This window comes from Apium graveolens, chromosome 2 (assembly GCF_009905375.1).
Source record: "Apium graveolens cultivar Ventura chromosome 2, ASM990537v1, whole genome shotgun sequence".
Classification (NCBI taxonomy): Eukaryota; Viridiplantae; Streptophyta; class Magnoliopsida; order Apiales; family Apiaceae; genus Apium; species Apium graveolens.
The window spans coordinates 93557890-93576724 of record NC_133648.1 but is presented as its reverse complement, the minus strand read 5'-3'; the positions used below and the strand labels follow the sequence as shown (position 1 = coordinate 93576724).

The following is an 18835-nucleotide window of genomic DNA, read 5'->3' as shown; positions in this document are numbered from 1 at the left end:
TAAACCAAACGATACCATGACATTTACTATAAATTTAAATTTAAATCACAAAAAAATGATAAATAATTTCTTATCTACTCATCATAAGGCATGACAACATATTATACAATTAGGTTAGGTAAACTTAAAAATTTGTTAAAATTATACTATGTTATATGTATAGTTTTTTTTAAAAAATTATTTATTACATTAAGTAATCGTTGGTAATTCATTGTTATACAATTTAAAAATCTAATATAAAACCACGATGTTTATATCTCAAGTTGTAATTAAGAAAATCAATGAAATTATAGTATAATTTTAAAGAAGTACACAAATTTGAATGATACATTTTTGAAATAGATTACATTTATAATTTTTATTACATGTCGTGAGAAAAAAATCTTGAAACCCAATTAATTAATTTATTTTGTTTTATCTTATTTTTCTAATTATTTCTCGACAATTTAAAAACAAGGGAAAACAAGTTATTTAATATATAAAATAATATATATGATATTATACACACATAAATACATACAAACATAAATACATAGATATATATACAAAATATTAAATTCTTAAAATATTAATAAAAAGAGCACGCCTATGGCGAGCCTAGGTCCCTAGTAGATATAGATAGATGCATGATGATTTTTGATTATTATATTATTTTTCTTTTGTCCAAAAAAAACAAACTTAAAAAATGTACAAAAAAATTTATAGATAACCCGACTAATCGACTCTACTTGCATAAACCGCCTCTTTATTAAACGGGTCGCAGATATTACCAGAGGGACAAACGGCGGTGGTTTATAATTCAGATTAGGGCTGTCAATGGATCGGAAATCCGGTCCGATCCGGTCCGATCCGAAGGTTAATGGAGCGGATATGGATCAATTAAAAAAAAATCCGATCCGAAAAAAATCCGATCCGGTAATGATCCGATCCGATAAGAACCGGATATGGATTTAGGCCGATCCGATCCGTTAATGATCCGATCCGGATAATTTATTATTTATTAAATATATATATATATATATATATATTATAATAAATTATATAAAAAAAATATTATAAATTGATCACTGTCTGAAAGTTCTGATAATAGATTATAAGTTAGCATATCCAAATGGTACAACAACAACAACGGTGCTTATCAATGGGTTTCATACTCCCAAGAAAGACAAGAAGGCGAAGTAAGAAATTTTATTTGAGTGTGTAATCCTTTTCTGAATAAGAAATTGATATCTGGATAACGAGAAATATAAAAGTTATCTACTTTCTCATCATCTTTTTGCAGGAAGCAGATTCATGGATTTATATAAGAAATTATGTTTGTATTTTATTTTTTTAAATATAAACGGATCGGAGCTCCGATCCGTGATCCGGTGATCCTAATGGATCCGGATATGGATCGTGTTATAAAAAATCCGACAAAAATCCGATCCGGATCCGAATCCGGTAAAATTAAATGGATCAGGATATGGATCAAGGCCGATCCGATCCAGATCCGATCCGATCCATTGACAGCCCTAATTCAGATCTTCTTATATCTCTCCATCCCATAATCCATCCATATATTTAAATTGAATTAAACGCTGCATCGAATCGAATTGATTTTACACGCCTCTGCTGTTTCTAGGGTTTCGCACCGTCGTGAACAATGGCTACCGCATCAAGTACGTTTCCTGTTACATCGCTTTTTCTATTCATTCATGTTTCTTGTTATTTATTTATGTAATTAGGTTTGAGAATTTTACGCTTTACACCTCGAATTGTAATATGCATAGCGTGTTGCAATAGGTAGGGTTTGTAATTGTAGTAGTGTTTTGAATTGCTCTGTGACCGATACTCGGAAAACTGCGTTTTGTTGGATATTGGAAGGAATTGATTGAGGTGTGGGTAGGAAGGAATACCATGGATGAAATTGATTGTGGGGAAAAAAATGTAAGAACTGATAAAACCCGTAGAACTATGTTTTGTTGGAACTGGAAGGAATTGATTGAGGTGAGGATAGAATGGAATATCGTGGATGAAATTGACCGTGGGAAAAAGAACGTAAGAGAGTAAAGTAAGTGAGGGCGACATTTGTGTAGCAGAAAAAATTGTTGATATTTATTAATGTATTAGTTGAATTTATAACCTTTATGATGCTGGGTCAGTTTTTGTTAATTTGATTACTCTGCTATGTTTATGATATTTGTATGTAATTGAGAAATGATGTGTATTTCACTATTTATGTTGCAGTGGCGTTTAAGTCAAGAGAGGATCATAGGAAGCAGATGGAATTGGAAGAAGCGCGTAAAGCTGGGCTTGCCCCTGCGGAGGTTGATGAGGATGGAAAAGAGATTAATCCTCATATTCCGCAGTATATGTCCTCTGCCCCTTGGTATCTTAATGCAGAAAGACCGGTATGCTATCTGTTTGCTAAGTAATTCTAATTAATTTTATTATAACTAACTCTAAAAATAGATAAAATTTAGTTCATTTTAGTTTTGTACTAATGTATTGAAATTCTAAAACGTTTTTTTTTTTAAAATTTTTACTTTAGAGTTTGAAACATCAAAGGAAATGGAAGTCAGATCCAAATTATACAAAAGCATGGTATGACAGAGGAGCAAAAATATTTCAGGCTGAAAAGTACAGGAAAGGTGCATGTGAGAAGTAAGTGAAAGCTCTGACCTATGGCTTGTTTGCATACATTCTTGAGAAATGTGGAGTGTGATTTGCCATTATTTATTTTGGACTTTTTGTCCTTCGTATGAATTAATACTTGTATAGCATCTTTGTGAAAGCTTCTTCCATATACACCTCTCTATAAAATTGTCTGATTTTGTAACCAGTATCTTTAATATATTAATCTTTCTTATAGTTAATAAGCCTATTGCTTACAATTTTTCGTCTGAGGACTTCTGCCTTTGAAAGGAATTGATTGAAGGATCAATGTTTGAGAGACAATAAATCTGTTTGTTTTACCATGTAGTTTGGTCAAACTAGTAAAACTTACAAGTCAATGTAGCTTAATTGGTTTGTTTGTTACTGAAGTTTTATAAGAATCTAAAACAGCCTTATAATTAAAATTATGAAAGATGAATGTGTCTTATTCTATTTTCACCTCTTGATGTTTGTAGTTTGAATAGCATAAAATCAAAGTTACCCTCTTAAAATGTGAATTCGGGTACTTTTGTGTAGGTTGTCCTTTCTTTTACTTGTGAAAATTTATACATTATCAACTACCTAACTGGCTTAGAAATTGATTTGTTTGAACTGATGATAACATATTAGTGTATCTATACAAAGATCTTCTACTCGTAAAAGATGAAGATAGTTCAAATAACAAGTAACCTTAGCCTATCAAAGCTAGTCCATTAGCTTCTTTACTAAGTAAATTCTATTTGCTATTAGAATGCGTTAAATATTATAATAAAAGGCTCTGGTGCTGACTGTCTATATCTCTCTTCTAGGGATTTTATCTCTAAATTTTCTCCTTTGTATCTGTGTTCTCCTTGTTGCTTCTATATTCTAACATGTTACTATCAGGAAACTTTAAATTAACATATTTGGCTTTCTTAAATGGATTTTATTTTGTAAATGTTTACGAGATAATTTTTTTGAGATGGATTATTACTTGAATGAAAAGGATACAGTTTGTTTCTTCGTAGGTTTGAGAATTGCACTTATTTCATATATGATAATAGAGTGTCATAGTTCTGGGTTGTTGATATAGTTTGCCTTTTCTTTGAGAGTGCCGTGAATGCTACAAAGTTTTAGTTTTCGGGTAACATAGGTTGTACTTTTTTTCGACATAGGGTGTACTTGTTACTTGCTAGTAATATGTTTATGAACTTTTTGATTCTCTTATGTTACCTCAAGATACACGACTTCTTATATTTGTATTTTCTTTTCGCTTGTTGCAGCTGTGGAGCAATGACACATAATGCAAAGGCATGCATGGACAGGCCTCGTAAATTAGGAGCAAAATGGACAAGCAAAAATATTGCTCCAGACGAGAAAATAGAGTCTTTTGAACTGGATTATGATGGAAAAAGGGATCGCTGGAATGGCTATGATGCAGCATCGTATGCCCATGTTATTGAACGATATGAAGCTCGGGACGAGGCCAGAAAGAAATTTTTGAAGGACCAGCAGCTTAAAAAATTAGAGGAGAAAAACAATAACCGAAATGTTGGAGGTGGAGTCAGTGACGATGAAGAAAATGAAGATGACTTGAGGGTAGACGAAGCAAAGGTTGATGAAAGTAAACAGATGGATTTTGCTAAGGTGGAGAAGCGTGTGCGTACTACTGGTGGTGGAAGCACAGGAACTGTCAGGTATGTTCACGTGTTCTGTTGTCGGTCTAATATCTTGGATTGGCAACCTGGTCGTCTTTTGCTTACTCAGAATGCAACTTTGATGCAAGTGAAATTCAAAATTTTTTGAATTTAATTAAAAATATCAACATCCAAATTATTGATTTAAGAAATATCATGTTATTTGATTATATGAAAAGCTAATATATTTAGTGGTAGGCGTAGTTGTAAAGGTAGCGGGTATCCCAAGGGCCATGGCTACCTAAGATGAACAAGGAGTAAATACCACCTTGCATCCAGGAGGCTGGAGGACACATTGTGTTCTAGCTTTCCTTGGGGGTCCAGGTGATGGTAGGCGACTACTCGATTGAGCTTATATCTTTCTTTCCTGTAACTGTCCTTTCCTGTGCTGTAACTGCCCTAGTCGTACAAATAAAGAAAAAGGAATGCTGTTTGCTATCATTAGCCTATAGAGCCTAAACTTTTAAGGGCTTCTTGAGTTCCAATAGATCATTTTTGTTTCTTCTTCTTCCGAGAACGTTTTTGTTTTTCTTACTTTTCTTAGCTTCAAATGTCTTTATATCTCTTCTTCCCTTAAAAATAAATTATTTTTAGGATATAAAATTCTTTTAAATCACTTTATAGTTTATTTTTGTTCATCCTTTCTTCACAGCTTATTATTAACTGATCCTCCTCTTTCGGCCTTCACCTAGGTCACATATGTTTTTCTCATGTATAGGCACATCTATATATTCATTTTAGGGTCACAATCTTTAGTGCACAAAAAAAAATATATAGAGTATTATGCAATTTGTGTAAGATGCGAAACTAATTAGGATATGAATTGTTTATTGTGAATGGGTAAATGTCTAATTAGATTAGTGAACGTCTTGTCTCGATGAGCGCTTTAAAGCGTAGACGTCTCTCCAGGGAGTCAACTGGTGCCTCTGCTCCTTGACAGTATGTAACATCAGGATATATCTATAAATTAGATTCTTCTTAGTTTATTTTTCCGTTTTTTAAAAGTGAAATTGAGATTTTGGTCTCTGATTTACAACGATAAATTATATACTTATCTGAAGGATATTAGGTTTATAGATTTTTATTAGTATACCCTAAATGTTGATATCCCCATGTAGTATCGTTAATTTTTTTGGATGTAAAATTTATTGACGATTTTTTACTCTTTTCAGGAATCTTCGTATTCGAGAAGATACTGCAAAATACCTTCTTAATCTTGATGTTAACTCTGCGCACTATGATCCCAAGACTCGATCCATGCGCGAGGATCCTCTTCCGGATATGGATCCGAATGAGAAGTTCTATGCTGTGAGTATACCCCGTCTTGACATATACTGATTTTTCTTTCCTAGTGCTCCTTGTTAATATATAATAATGTACAGTACTTATAAGTTGCCTCTGTAATATAGGGAGATAATCAGAATAGAGTAAGTGGTCAAGCTTTGGAGTTCAAGCAGCTCAATATTCATGCTTGGGAGGCATTTGAGAAAGGAAATGATGTTCACATGCAAGCAGCTCCTTCCCAAGCCGAACTGTTGTATAAAAATTTTAAAGTAAACAGGGAAAAGCTGAAATCTGAAGTCAAGGATACCATTATGGAAAAGTATGGCAATGCAGCCACTGCGGATCCACTTCCGAAGGAGCTCTTACTAGGACAAAGTGAGAAAGAAGTTGAATATGATCGTGCTGGTAGGATTGTTAAAGGACAGGTAAATATTATTTTAATAGTTTGTGTATACAATGATGTAGAGTCTATATATTGTCTTCCACGTTGCAAGAGATATATATTGTTCGCGTCTTGATTTTGAGACCTCAATAACTTATTACAGGAGATGGCCCTTCCAAAGAGCAAGTATGAAGAAGACGTGTACATTAACAACCATACAACTGTTTGGGGTTCCTGGTGGAATAATCACCAGTGGGGATATAAGTGCTGCAAACAGTCGATTCGAAACAGCTATTGTACAGGTGCAGCTGGAATTGAAGCTGCTGAAGCTGCAGCGGATCTCATGAAAGCCAATATTGCTCGTAAAGAGTCTGCAGAAGGTTAGTATCTAATACTATCCTTTATATCTCACATATATAACCCGAGTGTCCAGGTGGTAACTAATACTACCCTATATATTTGTCATATATAAAGTGTCCAAGTGGCATATGCAGCTGGTACCTCTCAATTTGCTTTTGTAACAAAAAGTAAAAATGGGTTTGGGACTACTAAGATATATTATAATTAACAGTTCAAAACTGCACTTCAGTGGGTAATTTTGTGTATACCCCAGAATAGAGAAATGAAGTCTTGTACAACTCTATTTTTTAAGTTTTCATCTGAAATGATTTAGTTCTCAGTTACCTCAGTTATTTTCATGTGAGGGTTGCTTAGCTATTTTGTTTATAGTTAATCAGTCGAGTTCCATGTGGTTGTAGTAGTGTTTTGATTGTCCTGAAGATTTCATTTTTGTTTAAGGGCATTTATAATAGCTAAACATATCATCTTTGTAACTTTGGAATATGGAATCTGAGAATGTATCTATGTTTAAGCTTGACATGAATATTGTATTTGCATTTTTTAACTGATCTTACATTAATTACATACTCACATATGGTTTTGTTGAACCAGAGGTAGCTGTCCCAGCTGAGGAGAAGCGATTCGCCACTTGGGGAACTGATATACCGGATGATTTGGTCCTAGACCAAGGAAAATTAGCTGAAGCTCTTAAAAAGGTATATGCTTGCGTCTTTGTGACAAGATAATTTTCAAACTATTTTTTGGTTATATTTGGTATAATCGTGTATATCTCTCACATTTGTACTGATAAACAACAGTTGCTAATATTTTAACAGTTTATACTGGTGAACACTATTGCAAAAATTATAACTATATCTTTCATGTCTTGTATGTAGTGGTGTTGTCAAAATGTCCTTACTGACATCTTTGCATTTAATGAAATCTTTGTAGGAAGACAGCAGGAGGCGAGAAGAAAAGGATGAAAGGAAGCGCAAGTACAATGTGAAGTGGAATGATGAAGTATGAATTCTCTACCCACTTTTGTATTTTCTTGACAAGTTGTATATTTTCCTTAAATATCGGAAAAACTAGCAATTTCCAATTGATTGATTATTATTTTTGTTTCTGAATTCATCACATTTTTGCTGCTTTTAGGTTACCGAGGAGGATATGGAGGCCTACAGGATGAAGAAGATCCATTCTGATGATCCGATGAGCAAATTCATGTGATTCTAGTGTGACAGTTTCTGTAACTGGTTTTGATGAAAGCTTGTTTAATCGAGTTTGTACTAATAAGAGAAAAATATATAAAAATTAATGGGAACTACAGGACCGCTTGACTTCCAGATATGTTATATATTGTGTCTATTACTCTTAACAATTACATGCGTGCGGTCACTATTTTCATCTTTTTTTTTATCTCTGTTGATTTTGACAATATTTATACTATTTCTTAATTTCAAAAAAAAAAAAATTTATACTATTTCCAAATTTCAGGTCTAAATCAATCTCTGTTGATTTTGACAATATTTATACTATTTATTAATTTCAAAAAAAAATTAATTTATACTATTTCCAAATTTCAGGTCTAAATCAAATTTAAGTAATTTAAACATGTTAATATAGCTACTGTGATACCTGATGCTTAGCTACAGGAAGAAAGTTATGTCAATTTAGAACGTCTTAGCTCCCCAGTTTTTTTTATTTTTACAGAATGGTTTTCATGATTAGTTTATAGTCATACTCTACATTTGTTTTTATTATAGAAACGCATTTTTTTGGTAGTAAAACACCGTGCTACAGAGTTATTTTTCTTTATTTGCAAAAGGGCCCATTGGAAATTCATCGGAGAGATTTTTTTAAATCAAAAACTCTATGCAACACTTTCACCATAATTTCGTACGTTCTTTTTCCAAAATTTGGAAGGTACACAGGATTATGATTTTAGACTTGACAATTCTGATTATGGAATTGATTTCAAATTATAGGATTGATTTTGAATATCCGAACAATATATTCACTTATTAGTTTGTTAGAATCTTGAATAATAATTAACTATCAAATAGGATATATTTAATTTATAATCTATTTTTTCCAAATAAAATTGATTAAAAAATTATGTAACTTTTGACATTTTTTAAAAATACGAACTTTACATGATTGGACTAATTCATCGAATAAAAAGAGGATTAATGTATAAGGATTACTAGTTTGATGAACACATTTTTTAAAAAAAAAATAACTGATTTTTTTAACTTAATATGAACTGAATTTTTTAGGACATGAAATCTTTTGGTTTATTATTTTTAAATATTTTATAATAATTTAATATATGTATGATATTTTTTTGAAACGAGGTATTTTTTAAATAGTATAATTTGATGATAATTATAACAATATTTTATATAATACCATTTTAGTTTTGATTTATGTCGTTGGTATCATTACTTTTATGACTTCCACCTGTGTTACCCTCATTCTTTTGATTTTTAATTTAAGATATCTTTCCATTAGTAAAAAGTTAAATAGGCGTTAAAATATGTCATATTAGCCATTGTATCAATATTAAATTAAATTTTAGTCATTTTTTTTCTAATTCAACTATATATACTTTCACAAAATATCTAAAGATTAATTATTTTGACAAATATTTGTGAACAAATTACCAAAAACAATTATACAAAATGACGGGAAATTTATAATTATTGTGTATTTTAATTTTTCTTAATTTTTATAAGCTATTTTGATTTTTCTTAATTTCTATAAATTGAGTCCAAAGAAGACATTAATGGCCTATGTAAGAAATGGTTTTTCTAAGAAAGGAATGTGATGTATTTTAGTAAATTTTTAAAAGTAATTATGGGTTGTTTGGTCCGCCAAATTCTAAAATCAGTATGAGTTTCAATCATTGCACCCCCATAGTTCAAAAAAGTTAATTTGATATCCATTCCTTAAACACTCAAGATTTGGATTTTTAATACCCAAGTAGGGTAGGGAGGTGGGTATGAGGAAGTTGTATGAATATCAACTTTAACTCTACTATTTTAATTTATATTTAAGCAATTAAATATAATTACTTAACACTAAAATAAATCTATGAACCAAAAATATATTTAAATAATAATTAAATTAATATTTATAATTAAATTAAATTTTTTGACTTAAAATATTTTAAATCAAAAATATTAATTACAACACTTAATCAAATACATGATATCACATATGATACCTAGATATAATACTTGATGCACATGCCACTCTAACACGGTTTCTTATTTTCAACTAATCAGGTTCATAGACCTTCCGGAGTCAACGAATAATCTCTTCTATTATAATAGGAGAATAAGAGGATAAAATTCTTGAGATTAAAAAGTTTCATTAAAAAGACTAAACTGCCCCCGTTTTTAACATTTATCGATAAAATTCTTGAGATTAAAAACTCTCATCGAAAATACTAAATTACCCATGTTTTTAACATTTATATAAAACATGTGGTTTATGGGAATGGCACTTTGAGATATTGCATTCACCTATACAACCTCATACCACTTACCACTGCACCATATTTTCACATATGTTTTTTATCATACAATAATATGTAAGTGTGCTAGATAAATATTTTATTTAACTTTAAAGATAGTTATTTGATTTTCGCAAAAAAAAGAGATAGTTACTTGAATATTTGTGCAGTAAATTTTAAAGAATTGAATTCCACATCTAAAGTTAAGCATAATACATTAATGGATTATTATTTTATTTATAATCAATTTTTAGTTTGAAAATATATCTCATATATTTTTAACATATTTTTATTATAAAATAATTAAAATGTACATATATAATTTTTAAAGAAAATATTGAAAATAGAATCTTTTATTATATATAAATAATATATATTAGTATTTGTTAGGTCCCGAATTATCGTAGAAGGGGGGGTTGAATACGATAATCACTAAATTAAAAATTCTTTCGAATCTTTCGCGGATAAAATATTTAGTGCTCGGTTAGTGGTTTCGTGTTCTTAAGAGAGATACTGTTTGGAACGATAAAAACAAGGAACACAAGATATTCGGGGAAATATATATATTCGTATATAAATCCTCGAGGGGGTTGCTACACTCCGGTAAATACATTAACCGGCTACAATCTAAGAACAACAAAGTTCCTAGCTACTACAAAGATTTACAAATCAAATCCTATACAATAATGTAGCTTTTGTTTGTACTAGGATTTAATTACCGGGTAACGATTATAATGCCCCTAAGAATATACAAGAGTTAAATCGGGCATTATAACGTTACTCCGCTGAGAAGTTAAACGGATATTCAAGTAGTTTGAACTCCTCTGTAAATCTCCGCTTCTTGTTTTATCAGCTCTCTTTTTGTTGGAGAAGAAGATAAACAGTCCCATTCAGATTTGCTGCAAAGTGTAGAATTTATCTATAAATTATGTGGCTGAGAATTAGTAGCTTCTGTGGCGACAGGTCCTTTCTGTGGCGACAGGAGCTATGTGGCGACAAGGAGGCACAAGGAGGCTGCTTGATTTGTGTGGCGACAAAAAGGGGGAGGGGAAATCTCTTTAGCGACACCTTTCTAATACATGTACCAAGTAGATGAATGTACTTAACAAAAAAAATGTACACGTTTGTTTTCTTTTGATTTATTTTTTTCTTTTCATTTTCTTTGTTTTGTTTTCTCTTTTTTTTTGTTTCTTTTCTTTTTCTCTTTTCTCTTTTTTTTTTCTTTTCTTTTTTTCTTTTTTTCTTTTTCTAGTTTCCTTTCTTTTTAAGTTTAAATTGTAATTAAATTAATTTATAAAATAAATTTAAATATAACTTATATAAATAAACTAATTTAGATTTATAAAATAAACTTATTTAAAGTTTATAAGATAAATCATTTTAAGTTTATTAAATAAATTATATTAAAGTCCATTAAATAATTTATTTAATTTAACAGTTAAACTTTGAGTTTCGCCAGTCCCCTGAGCTGTTGAGCTGTATACCCCGCACACCGCTTCTCGTACTTTAACATATAAACGTTCAATCCAAGTGCGTTCCTCAGCTTAACAATTCTTCTATAAATAATACCCAGATTCCTTTCACGAGCTGTTGATGCCTAATGCAACTGGTCTAGTTCACAGACGACTAACCCCGATTCAGGTCTTCGTATTATAGCCTTGATTACATTGTTAAGTTTGCCTCAACTTTATTGCTTCAGACACTGAATGTCAATAAACAACTGTACTTTCACTGGAATCCAATCTGGTACATTAGACAACGTCTTCATTAACCTCTGTCTATACCCTGTCTTCAATTCTTCAGATTCCTATGCTTCATACACTGTCTATCTTCAATCAATGCCAATACACTGAAATCTTCCGGTAGCACTTGTATACTGAATCTTTAACATTTCTGAAACCCTAAAAGTCTTTAACCTTTGTTTTTCACTGAGGCATGATCATATTAATGAACTTCTTTCAGTGACCAGTAGACAGACTTCAGGCCTTCTTATAATCTTCTAATTCTTTGTATTTGCCTTCTCTTCACTCTTTCCGATTTCTTGTGTAGACGTAGTTTTATTAACCTGTCCTGTTCTAGTGTTGTTATCATGTTGAGTTATCACGTAACTGTTCATACAGCTACGTAGTCTCACCTACAATCTCCCCCTATTTGATTGTTAAACTTAACAAACAAATTAAATAGAGAGGATAACTCAACTAACAACTAGAAAAAGTAATGTACCAGGACTTGTAAATAATGCTACCATTCTGGATCATATACTGCATTTCCAGATTTCTTGAGTAAATGAAATGAAAGATGCTTGTTCCTCTAGCACTGAACTGATCTTCAAGTAGTTTCATCTTCATTTCCTTGATTCTTCAACTCTCTGCCAGGTAATACTTCTCAGTCTTGAAGTAATCATCAACAGTTACTTTTGTACAACCACATTTCCTGTTGAGAAGCACATATCTCTCTTGCTTCTCCCCCTATGAGAATCAACTTCTTAAAGGAGATTACCTTCGTTTACCACCTCTCCCGTACAATAGGATCCGCAGATAAAAACCAATGGTACTCTCCTTTTGGAAAACAACTTCTCCCCTTATGAAGAATAGTGATGAACCAAACCACTTCTTCTGATCACTAGGAAATCACCTTGTGTTTACCACCTCTCCCGTACGATAGGATCCGTAGTTACAAACAACAATGGTGTGGTGTAGTGTACATGTGCTTTACCTTTTTCCGCCTTCCTGCTATTTCTTCCCCTTAGTTGAGGAATCCTCCAAACTATTATATAAGCTTTTATCTCCCCCTTAGAGAAGGAATGTATGTTGTTATCTGAAGGAGTTCTCATATGTTACTTGGTTGGAAAAGAAATAACAGGTCATAGTCTAATCAACCATGTCCCTTTAAATGCTGCAAGAATGACTTCACCGTTGATCATCATGTTCACCAATCTTCCCAACTCCTTATACCTCCCAAATGTGAGATCACCAAGTGTTGCCAATTATGAGCTCCCAAAGGTCTCGAAGTATTCTAATCCAATCTGTAAATATTAGGTCCCTAAGAGTTAGGTTCCAATCATAAACAGATTCGAGACCCGAAGTGTAACATCCCGATATTTTATAATTATTTTTAGTTGGATTATTTGATTTATTATTTATTAATATCAATGTGTTGTAATTAAATTAGTTTGTGTAAGTTTATTTTTATATTTATAATCAGAATATTGTTTTAAGAGTATTAGTTTAAAAAAAATAATAAGGCTTTTATTAAAAAAGAGTGAGGGTTTTAAAAAAAAGGGAGAAAGAAGGAAGAGAAGAGTTAGGGTTTGCTAAAAAAAGGGTTTGCGTTACTTTGATCAGAGAAGAGAGGAGAGAGGGAGAGAGAAAGAGAAAATATATGGAGATTGAGATGAATATCAAGAACGTTTTGGAGGGTTTTGAATTTGGCGTTTGTGGAATTGGGGTTCTTGTGATTTGTGGTTCTGAAATCGTTATTAGCATTCTCGGTTACTAAGATCTCGAGGTACGGATATCTTCTTTGTTCTCTTGTTTTTCGTTTCCGTATTCTTCATTATATACGATCTGATTTCTTGTTAAATTCATATCTGATTCGTTATATGTTAGAATTTATTGATTTTGGTCATTTCAGAAAGGTCTTTTAATTATCTACAACTTTCGTTCCTTGCCGTTTGTGAAATTCGGTCTCTAAATATGAGTTTTTCTGCTATTTGTATGACCTGCCTGTTTGACTTCGGGATTTGAATATCCAACTTTTGAAAAATCATATTAAATTGAATATTTGTTCAAATATTATGAGCAATACCATTCTGGAAAGCTCTTTTCGATATCTGCAATTTGCGTTTACATTCTACTGCAAAATCCTGTGATTTTGATGTCTTAAACATCAAAATACTACTGTAATTAGGGGCTGATTCTGTTCTGCAGTCCGTATTTATTTGTTTTATAAATTCGTTACCTGTTCGTTTTTGACGAGCCTTACCATTATGGAAAGATATCGGAACTTCCTACGACTTTCGTGTTTCGTACTTTTTCAATTGACTTCATCTTTATGCAGTAATTTGATATTCTTTGAAACTGATCAGATTTGAGCTTATCAATAATTAGTGGTTTGTTATATTATTTTGTTTCGTGATGTTGGGTTATAGTGTCTTGAGATTATTTGATAAATTTATATATGATTTTGGAGATGTAAGATATTTGAGTGTGTGATCTTTGAGTATTTATTTTGAGTTATTTATGTTATTTGTATGACTTGGGAGTTTGTAAGACATCCGTCGCGAGTGGATAATCTCGTGCTTGGCACCTCCTATACGGTGTACTTACATTATATGGGCGTGTCGCCGAAGTTGTGGGACACGTATAGCCATGGCTAGTATGTGTATGATTTGGCCTTTTGGGTAGCACGTGCTTATTGCCGTGCAAGCCCCTGTAAGATATTGGGTAACATTTGCTTTGTGATGTGCAAGTCCCTATAAGTTTTGATTTCTAAATATTTCTGGAATACCGAAAATATAGGACATCCTGTAAGTGTAAGATTATCTCCCATGTTCGTATCTAAGCTATTTTGTGTATTATTTTGTAAGTTCGAGAATATGTGTAAGAGTATGTGTAAGGGTATGATTTTATTTTATCAGTATTCTTTCGATTATATTATTTGTGATTATTATGTAAAATTGATAAGGATATGTGTAAGAGTATGATAAGTTTTGGATGGTGAGAATTTTGTTTTGTTTTGTGAGTTGATTATTCATTTTTTATATTGTCTCATTCACTATTATTATTGTGCTTCATTCAGATATTCAGTTGTGTTCTTAGCCTCGTCATCTTTTAATCTTTGTTCAGTTATGCTTTATTTTATATCCGTATATGAGCCTTTCGCTCACTGTCGGTCCTTTGATCTCTTTGTATTCCTCCGGAAGGTATTCTTACTTAGGCGGACTACTTATGGGAAGGGTGCGAGTTATGGAACTTTGAGTAGTTTGGCCTTTCTTAGATTTTTCTGAGAGTTTGTTGGCATAGTTGTAATTTAGTTGTATTTTAATTCAAGAATTGTAAGTTTATTGTAATTTTGAGAAGTTATAAAGTTTTATCGGATTTTAATGGAGTTTGGATTTAAATAAGTATTATCTTGAGAAACCTTTTATTAGTTGGGCTGTTAAACGAAGTATCAAGAACCATGTTTAGGGATAGGGAATGGGATATGGTTTTTGTCTTTCTTCCTCACTGTGAGTGTGTGATTCTGTTTCATGTACCTCACATGTGTTTCACTCTTCTCTCCACTCGTGTTTACACTCATTCTCACAAGTGTATCACTCCTCTCATAACTCCAAAATCCAGCTGTACCTGTAAGGAAAATCACCTTAGCCATCCTTAAGGAGGTCACAGATGGTGCAATGGGAGTTTGCAAATCCCCATCCTTGTTAGACTCGTCAGATGAATCTGAGTCATAATGTACAAGTTGCTAGTTTCCCTTTTAGGGTTCCAGATTTGAACTTTGGGAAGGTAAACAGTGATCCAAAGAATTTAGTGTAAAGATCAAGTTCCCTTCTAATGTCTGTGAAGACATTTCCTTGTGACTCATCAGGTAATATCTGAATCATTGTCAACAAGTTGCCGATCTGCACCTATGTCAGATCCACTATCCGCAGATGCATCCAGGTTTATTAGTCCTGAGGAGGTAGACACTGACCACTGACATATGGCTATTGGATCAGTATCCTCTCCTAACACCTGTAAAGGCAATTGTTCCGTTAAAGAACCTTGAACAATCGAATCTAACCGTAAAATGGTCGAAACTCTTGTTTTCGTCAACTCATCCTTTGTGTGTGTAACCTTTCCTTGTGCATCAAGAATTGTTTATGTTTGCGGTGGTGACACTACATCGGATACCCTGGCCGACAGGCAAATTTCAATAGACGCACCCTGTTGAGAGGATGAATATAGTAACTGTTTTGTGGCTTTTCAGCCATTACATCTTTTTGAGAAGATGTATGGGAGCTAGCAGTTGTCTCAGTTTTGATATATTTCAACTTTGTAGGAGACAGAGCTGCTGGGTTGACTTCAGAACCTTCCTTATGTGGTGCACTAAGGCACTTTCTCCCTCACGCTCATTCATACTTCATTTTAGTGGTAAGAGAGTGTTGGTTGGTTCTGTTTCTGTGTTTGTCTTTACTGTCTGGGATAGAAGTTGTGGGTTTTCAACCTCATGACTATCAATGAAAGAATGCCATTGGAGGCTGAACTGTATCATAGAGAATATGACAATATAGAGATAAAATGTACTTAAGATCTATAATGAATGAAAATTATGCATTTAATCTTTTGAGAGAAATGATGTACAATGGTGATTTCACAAAGATTTTAATGAAAAAAGTAATCACCAATGTAGAAAGAAGTTTGATTTTCTCCTAAAACTGTTCGAGTACACAAGTCTGTTTTTATGCCTAAAATGATAAATGATTTGATAAGACACAGACTGATGACCTAACAGTATTAAGAAGAGAAAGGAAGATTTTGTCTTTCAATATGAATGAGTTTTTGTAAAAGCATTATCACTTAGGGTAAAGTCTAAGCAATTCTCATTCATATCAAAAACTCCATAATCTATCTTTATAAGATTATAATCAACAAAATTGTTTATTGATAAATAAGCTCAATAAGACTGACTATGCTGCTGATTTCAAATTATAGTGAATCTTTCAGATATAACAACTAATATAAATTCACTAGAACTTAAGATCTCACAATTATCTGCAACAAAATATTAACAATATATCATTGTCTGATACTTGTCAAGTATTTTAGATACCAATAATTATGTTGTATCCTATTTTAAATATTAAAATAAGTTATCAATGAATTAAATACCAATTATCAATCAAAAAGACATCAGCATTCAATTTCATATATCATATAATTGTTAACTCCTAACAACTGTAGTATCTCAAACAATATTGGTTCGATAAATAAAGAACATTAACCAACATTGACTTGTTTGCAATCTTAGAAAAATATTCTAAGTTCCATATACTTTGATCCATTGAGTATTGCATCTATTATCAAAGTGTTTAGGAATTTGCAAATAAGTATAAAAATTATTCTAACTTGACAACATATGGTTACTTCTAATAAAGCAATCAAACATTTTAACCATAGTTGTACTTAAGAAAAATTTCTACACTTTCTATATTAGTATAAGTGACTGAAGATAAACATGGATTACTTAGAGGAGTTCTAAGTAATGTCACAAATACTAATACTTCACAATTAGTTCATAGTTAAACTTTTAACTAAATATCATTAACCGATATAAATCAAAAATTACACATAACTAATAATGCTACAATCATGATTCTGATTTCAGTGAATTCTTGAGATATAAGCATTGCTAAATTCACTAAAACCAAAATCTCATAATTAACTTATAACACATAAGTTACAATCAATATACTAGATATCAATTATTGACAGATTTAGTTACAATCAATCATGCTGCTTATTTATTTTAAGTTAGTTTGAATTATGGAGCAAATAAAATCATTGAATTGCTTCAATTTCCATAATCCAAACTATCTAAAATAAATAATAAATAGATAAATACTAAATATCTATGAGTTAGATAATAGCACTTAATTATTTCCATAATTATCCTTGAATAATCACCAATAGGATATATGACTTATATACATGGCAATCACTCTCTGGATAATTAGTAATTTTAGAAATACTTTCTGTAACACCCCCAGATCCGGGGTCGGGGATCCGGGTCGTCACGAGTTCCATTTCCCTTAATAACACCCAATCTTAATAATTACTGAACTACTCTGTACTGTGACCCCACAATAAACACACACACCACACGTTATAGTCTCAGAGATGAACATCCAAAAATAACCACAAGTCATTTTATTCCACAATTATCTGCCAATACACCTTAAAAGGTTTTCTGAATAAATTTACATTTCTTTGCCATTATTACAATTCATAAATATAAATAAATCTGGTACATCAAAAGTTGAAAGCCTAGCCTATTGGTAGTTCCTACCTCAGCTACGGCGGCATCAATGCTTCTAGAAAACTGCGGAACGTCTCATAATCGCTTGCGAATCGGGAGCTTGGTTCTGTTCATCTTTTCTATCTATTGTTGTGTGATGAAAGAAGAAAGCAAGGGTGAGCAGCAAGCCCACCAAAATAATATGTATAATGATTAATAGTATATGAGCCTTCTCATAGTACTCATGAAAGTCTTGGTCAAAAGAAATGAACCAAGTTGATATCTTAATGCGATGAAGTCGCAAAATATTCAGTATATATACATATATACTTTTCAAAATCTTGGAAGTCCTCTTCCATACATAATATACACAGAGTTCCAGTTTATAACTGTATAAAAATATTGTTGCAAGGTGATCTCATATATCTAACCTTGTCTCAACGTTTTTCTGAAAATCTTTCTCATGCATAAGATAATCATTTACTAGATATAAGTTTAAAAGATGAAGTTACAAGATACTCCAATATACTTATATCTTTTCCAAATACTACTTGAACTACCACCGTTCAAGTTATAATTAGTTTCAAAAGTTCATCACGTAGATGAGACTACAAGACCAGATTTGAATAGATTAAATCTTTAAAATATCATCAAAATAAAATGAAGTTACGAGATACTTCATTTGATGCAAACATCATTTTGAAAACTTGACCCTGCCAACACTCAACAATCGCCCAACCGTAGCCTTTCTATCGAAGTGCTCTGGGTAGTGTTGCAGAAATATCCAATTGGATGATGAACTCATTACGGGAGTTTGCCGCGCCAGGAAGACCACTTACGATGATCAGTCGTAGTAGTACAACCCCACCATTTTCTACATGTAGAGGAGAACCTGTCGGATTTACTTGTCAACCGAACACTGAACTCCTAAGGAATGGACCGCCTTAGCGGAACTTCCAGGCCATTTGGGCCAATATAATAAGGCTGGGCCGGCGCCAC

At 32.2% G+C, this 18835-nt stretch overlaps 1 protein-coding gene across 2 annotated transcripts; it reads left to right on the top strand.

The window, feature by feature from the left end:
• The first annotated feature begins 672 nt into the window (after nucleotides 1-672).
• LOC141707658 (pre-mRNA-splicing factor SLU7) lies at nucleotides 673-7673 on the top strand. 2 transcript variants are annotated; one of them, XM_074510958.1, is made up of 11 exons: nucleotides 673-805; nucleotides 1526-1661; nucleotides 2230-2393; nucleotides 2534-2646; nucleotides 3900-4313; nucleotides 5486-5621; nucleotides 5723-6022; nucleotides 6143-6359; nucleotides 6931-7034; nucleotides 7270-7338; nucleotides 7474-7673. In XM_074510958.1, the coding sequence occupies exons 2-11, from the start codon at nucleotides 1646-1648 to the stop codon at nucleotides 7546-7548; spliced, it is 1608 nt and encodes a 535-aa protein (XP_074367059.1). In that variant the 5' UTR covers nucleotides 673-805; nucleotides 1526-1645; the 3' UTR covers nucleotides 7549-7673. The 2 variants fall into 2 exon arrangements, with proteins under 2 accessions (XP_074367059.1, XP_074367058.1); XM_074510957.1 differs by lacking the exon at nucleotides 673-805 and having other exon boundaries at nucleotides 1500-1661.
• The last annotated feature ends 11162 nt before the right edge of the window (nucleotides 7674-18835 follow it).